Below are 5,986 nucleotides of genomic sequence, written 5' to 3'. Positions count from 1 at the left end.
AGTCAGTGGTTAAATATTAGCATTTTTGTCAGCATTCCTCCTGCAGTGTTATGAAGGGGCTTTTAACTGGAAATACTGATTCAGGGGGGTGTGGGTGGGTGAGGTTATCCCACCGAAAGCACAGGGTGACCTCAGAGCTTGGAAGAACCTGGATAGTTCAGGATCTAACGCACATGCTTGGCTGATCTCCCCAGGCTTCCCCTCCACAGCTGCTCCTCCTCTCATCCCATGCCCACCCCCAGGGGCTATTCAGGCTCCCTCATCCTCCCCAGGCTCCTCATCCTCCCCAAATCACTGCCTCGGGCAATGCCCGGCAGATCTGGGGGTGTGGCGGTGGAGGGACACATGGCTGCATCCAGGCTGTTGGTCTCCAACATGAGGACCTCTGCTCTGTGCAGGAACTGGGCTGGTTTTCTTGGGGTAGCTGGTCCTAAACCTCATCCTTGGGGTTCAAGCTCATTCCTTGGGGTTCAAGCACAGTTCCTTGCTGCAACCAACCCATTTTTCCTCTCTGCTCTCCAGGGCTCTCCTTCTACACCCGAGTGCTTGAAAACTGTGAGGATGAAGCCAGGTTTGATGAGGTAAGAGAAGTCATCCTCCTGCTCTGTTTCACATTTGGTTTCCTTTCCATGACTCCCCTTCTGGATGAACATCTCCCTTCCCCAATTTACATGTGTTGGCATCTGCTCCAGGGTTTCTCCTGGCAGATATTGAATGGGTCTCTTGGCTGGAACTGAGGACACGGGTTGTCCTGTGACATGGGAACAGCCCTACAGCATTTTCCCATGGGGCAATGAATTAAAAAAAAAGTAATAACCCACGTTGTTTGCGCTGAAGTTATAGGAAGAATCGCTGGCAAATCCTGCTGGGCTTTTCCTTGCCTCAGGGGAAAATATGTGCCTTGTTTCAAATCCTGGGTGCCTCAGCTGTTGGTGCTGAGCCTCTTCCCACCGCCTGCATCCCTCGGCTCACGCCCATTGACCTGCTTTGGCTGCCGATTGGATGGTGCATCAGCCTTTGGCGCTTGGCTTCAGGCTCAGGAAGCCCAAAGAGAAGGACTTGAACCCCAGGTTCTGTGTGGTTTTAATGAACAGCCTTTTCTTCAGCAGTTACCAAGAAAACATGGTGAAATGATTGAACTAAAGTCACCCACACAAGCAGGGGGTAGAGGTGCTGCAGAGAAGTCACATCCACAATGGAAATGGGCTTTCAGAAGCAAACGGCTGCTCCTCTGATGGCTTTGTGTTTCTCTTGGAAGATAACATGTTCCCAGGGGCTGGAGAATATCAGATGTTATGAGGAATATTAAGAGCTTTAAATTGTTTATCGCTTTCTAAAGCTTTTTCTACCTTTAGAAAATCAGGTTTCATGCTGGTTCCAGGCATGGGATGTGTTTGTGGGGTGATAAATGCTGTGATGTTCCCAGCTTGTGTGACCAGAAGCCCACCCGGCTCCTCCCTGCCCTTCTGCAGCCCTGGCATGGGTTAGACCTAGCTCCAGGTTTTAGGCAAAGAGCTTAATCTCAGGTTCCCCTATACTGCCGAGGAGGATTAAGGCACAGCAGAAGCCCTGTGCACAGGCAGGGTGGGATCTTCCCCTGGTAGCTCCAGGGTTGCAGGGGATGGGTGAGGCACAGCAAGAAGGTGGCTGGAGATGTGGCTCCAACCCGTTCCTGCAAAGCCGAGGCAGCTGGGGGAAGCTGCTGATGTTAACGGCATGCAGATTTCGGCAGATCTGCATGCAGCAATTTGTTAGTGTAATAACTGATTTGAATCACAACCACGGAGGTGTGCACTGGAGGAGCTGCCAGTGTCTCAAGACTCTTTGTAATGTGAATGAGGAGATCCTTCCTGAAGGGCTGGAGGGCTGGAGGCTTCGCTAGCTGTCTCAGGCTTAGTGAGGTGCCAGAGACCAGCTGCATCTGCCACTCTGAGCATCCCAGCCAAGCTCTGAGCAGCCCAGCCAAGCTTGGAGTCCCCTGCTTCTCCGTGCAGGAGAGGATGGGCATTAGCACATGAAAGGACGAGGGCTACAGAGCTTAAAAGACAGCGGGTGTAAGAGAGCCTTGAGCCACGGGTTTTTATTAGTGTGCATCATATTTTCTTCTAGACCCTCATCCTGCGTCTGTGGGGATGGGCCCCATCTCTCTGTTTAGATCATGGTTATCCCAGCTGCTGCTGTGAGACCCTCATGCAAACCTGGTTACGATCAGCCTGGTAGCATCAACATGGGGAATTGCAGCAGAGTGAGGCAGGTTGGTTTGCAGCAGCCTTGTATGCCTGGACCAAGCTCTGGACTCTTCTGGTCTCCTTGTGCTGGATGACAGGCGATGCATTGGCAGCAGCTTGGTGGTACCCGCTGGTCCCCTATGCCGCAAATTCCCTGATTTTCCTCATCACCCACTTGGCTCCAGTCAGAGGAAACTCCAGCATGAATCAGAGGTTACTTTGTGCTGGGGACCAGGGTCAGCATGTTGCTTTCCCTTTGAGATGGGGCAAAATGGAGGTCTTGTGTCTGGGGGGTGATTTGGATGAGGGTGGGTCCTATCCCCGGTGTGGGGAAGGCTTGTGAAGCTGAGCTGACCAGTCTCTTGTCTCTGTGAGAGAAGCCAAAACAGGGTGAGGATGAAGAGGATGCTCCCTGCCTTATCTCAGCTGGAAACAAGCAGAAAATTCACATGAGGCTCATTCAAAGCCCGAGGTTTTTTTGACAGCGCTAAGGACGGCATCAACTTTCCCTGCCACCACTTAACATTCATGAGGACCTGCTACCGGGCTGCATCTGGGCTGCCCCAGTGGTTTCCATTTGTTTGGTTTCACTCTATTTGTTCCACAATTATTTTTATTCATTGCTTAATGAATTATGCAGAAGCCGTGCTTCTCCGGAGCATGGGGAAGATGAGCTGCGGGCTCTTCCAGAGGGTAGCTACAGCTCTACGGCTCTATTTGACACTGTCAGGAACGGCTGCGTCGTGTCCTGCATCCCAAAGGGTTTCTTCTTGGGGGGACTTGTCCTGCAGCTCTCCCGCAGGAGAGAGGGGAAGGGGACACCAGTGATGGTGGGCATGGAGAGCTGTGGATGGGTCCTGTATGGTCTTCTCTGCCTGCATCCAGTCTCTCCTAAAGCGACCAGGACACGCTTAAGTGCTGCTGTCAAGAAAGCTGAGGCTCAGCGCTGCAGCCTTGACCTGAACAGCTGATTTATCAGGCTCGGAGATGATGGGCAGGATGAGCATCCAGGCGAGGCTCCCTGGTGCTGCAGAAAAAGGGGAGACATGGTTTAAAAAGGGGAGTCATGGCTTAAGGAGGGGTGACATGGCTTAAGGAGGGTGACATGGCTTGCAACGATGCCCTTTCCCATCTCCCTTAGTGCTGTCTCACTGGAAGCATCTGGCTTCCTCTTCTGCCAAGGCATTTATCTGCCTCCATCTCTTTTTTTCTCCCCTTCATTAATAAGAACAGATAAAACTGACCCAGCAGGTATCACTTGCTGAGCTTTGCACAGGGCTTTTTATAAATGTCTTTATCAACAAAACCAGTAAGGAGAACAAAGAGGCAGCCAGCCAGAGGAGGAAGAAGGGCAATGAAAGCAGGGGAGCTCCTGGGCCGGTGCTGCTGGTGTTTCCTAATAGGGCTGGTGGGGAGGGGGCAGGGAGAGTGTCCCTTAAGGTGTTCAGCATGGTGCTGAGCCCCATGCTGAGAGCTGGTTGCTATCAACTTGGCTATCGACAGTGGTGCAGGCACTGCGAGGTGCGGCTCCAGCTGTGCACCCTCTCCATCCCTCTCTCTTCACATCTGGCACGCAGCTGGACTAGCCCTGATGCTGGGGCTGGCATAGCTGTCCCCAAGCGGTGGTATTCTCCTGATGTGTCTTGGAGCATGAGGGGGTAGCAGGGGCTCCTCCAGCCAACCCACTGTTACACCCACCCACACCACATAACAGTGTCAGGTAGCTCAGTGGTTCCCTTAAGCCTCTAACGCCGTCTGGTTGCCACTTCTCACCTCTTCGTTTGGTGCATCACACTTGTCTTTACTCCCACGACCATGTTCCCCCTACCTGTCCCTACAAAAATGTGAAATAAGAGCAGTTGCACAGAATCATCAAATCACAGACTGTTTTCGGTGGGAAGGGACCTTCCAAGCTCACCCAGTCCAACCCCCTGCAGGGAGCAGGGACATCTGCAACTAGAGCAGGTTGAGCAGAGCCCCAAGGGACAACCTGACCTCCAGTGCTGCCAGGGATGGGACTTCTCCCACCTCTCGGGGCAACCTGGGCCAGGGTCTCCCCACCCTCAGCAGAAATGATTTCTCCCTTCTCTCTCGTCTCAATCTCCCTCTTCCAGTGTCACCCATCAGCCCTTGTCCTGTCCCAACAGCCCCTGCTCAAAAGTTTGTCCCCCAATTTATAGGCAGATATGGAGGAGGGATAAAGCAGTTTTGGGGGTCACACTGTTACTTTTACAGCGATCTAGTACTTAAACCATGCAGCTGCTGGAGGGATTCCCGATGGATGTGAGTTCGCTGGTTCCAGGAGCTCAGCTGTTTGAGCCAGGAAGGTAGAGAAACCATGAGGGTCAAATCCCCACTATAGTGACATGTGAGCGTCTGTCCGATTTGGAAGGAGATGGAAAGCCTCCCAGGCGGTAGGCTTGGGATAATCCATGTCCCCACCCAGCAACATGCAGCGTCACCTTGAATGCATCCCTTGGATAGATGTGAAGTTTGGGTTTATCATGAGTTTGCCTTGTTTCTTTGCTGACACCCACCGAGGCAGTGCAGGGTGTTCTGCAGAATTCTGGGATGTTCAGCTCTCCGTAAAAATGGGCTGGAAGGTTGAGTGGAGCTGCTGCTGCTGCCAGGGGAGGGGGGACAGATGGATGCTCCCTCAGAGTCCTTCCAGCCTCAGTCCCTGGGCTTCTTTGACACCCTGGGCCATCAGACTGCCTAATGGCATCAGATAAATGTGGTTTCACCCTGCAGGTGAACCCCAGCATTCATGCTGAAGCAGAGTGACCATTGCAAGCTGTTCTGTTGGCACAAGCCACCTCCATGTCACCTACTGCCACAGGAGCCCTCTGCCACAGGAGCCCTCTGCCACGGCCATGGTCACGAATAAACACAGTGAAGAGCAGCCATTAAGTGCAGGTCCTTGCAAAGGCTGAACTCTCGCAGGACTGAACTGGTGAGAGCCAGTAGTCCCTCAGGGCCTCTTATAAATTAACCCAGAAAACTTCATCTGTAAAACATTTGCCCTTCTTCATCACTTGCACGAAGGGCAGGTCCCTGTGAGGGTGTTGAGGGAAGGAAAACCTGTCTGCAAAGAGGCTGGGTGAATGCAAAGCAGCTCCTGGGCAACAGCAGCTGCCTCGGAGCTGGTGAGAGCAGCAGGAGTGTGCAGTGAGATTTCAGCACCTCGAATGCTGGGCTCAGTTTGGGCTCCTCACTCCCAGAAGGACATTGAGGGGCTGGAGCATGTCCGGAGAAGGGCAACGAAGCTGCTGCAGGGTCTGGAGCACAAGTGCGCTGAGGAGCAGCTGAGGGACCTGGAGGGGGGGGGTTGAGCCTGGAGAAAAGGAGGCTCAGGGGAGACCTTCTGGCTCTGCACAACTCCCTGACAGGAGGTTGGAGCCGGGTGGGGGTTGGTCTCTCCCAGGAACAAGTGACAGGACGGGAGGAACCGGCCTCAAGTTGCAGCAGGGGAGGTTGAGGTTGTCCCTGAGGAACCATTTCTTGCCCGTTGGGGTTGTGCAGGGCTGTGCCAGGCTGCCCAGGGCAGTGGTGGAGTCCCCATCCCCGGAGGGGTTTCCCAGCCGTGTGGAGGTGGCGCTGAGGGACAGGGGTCAGTGGGGACCTGGCAGTGCTGGGGGAGCAGTTGGACTCAAGGAGCTAAAAGAGTGTTTTCAGCCTGAACCATGCTGTGATTCTACAGGCAGATGTCATCCATGGTGGGCATGATGCCTGCCCTGGCAGACACTGCCCCAGGTGCT

At 53.6% G+C, this 5,986-nt stretch overlaps 1 protein-coding gene across 1 annotated transcript in view; it reads left to right on the top strand.

The window, feature by feature from the left end:
• Positions 1-522: 522 nt before the first annotated feature.
• The window catches only part of LOC104493520 (otoferlin-like), a gene marked incomplete at both ends in the record, with an annotated part of 59,890 nt that continues 54,426 nt past the window's right edge, over positions 523-5,986 (top strand). Inside the window, one exon of the mRNA XM_010136220.1 lies at positions 523-581. Coding sequence (XP_010134522.1) covers positions 523-581 — 59 coding nt within the window. The remainder of the gene's footprint in view (positions 582-5,986) is intronic.

Source organism: Buceros rhinoceros, unplaced genomic scaffold, assembly GCF_000710305.1.
Source record: "Buceros rhinoceros silvestris isolate BGI_N320 unplaced genomic scaffold, ASM71030v1 scaffold3760, whole genome shotgun sequence".
Classification (NCBI taxonomy): Eukaryota; Metazoa; Chordata; class Aves; order Bucerotiformes; family Bucerotidae; genus Buceros; species Buceros rhinoceros.
This window is presented reverse-complemented; position numbering and strand designations above follow the sequence as displayed.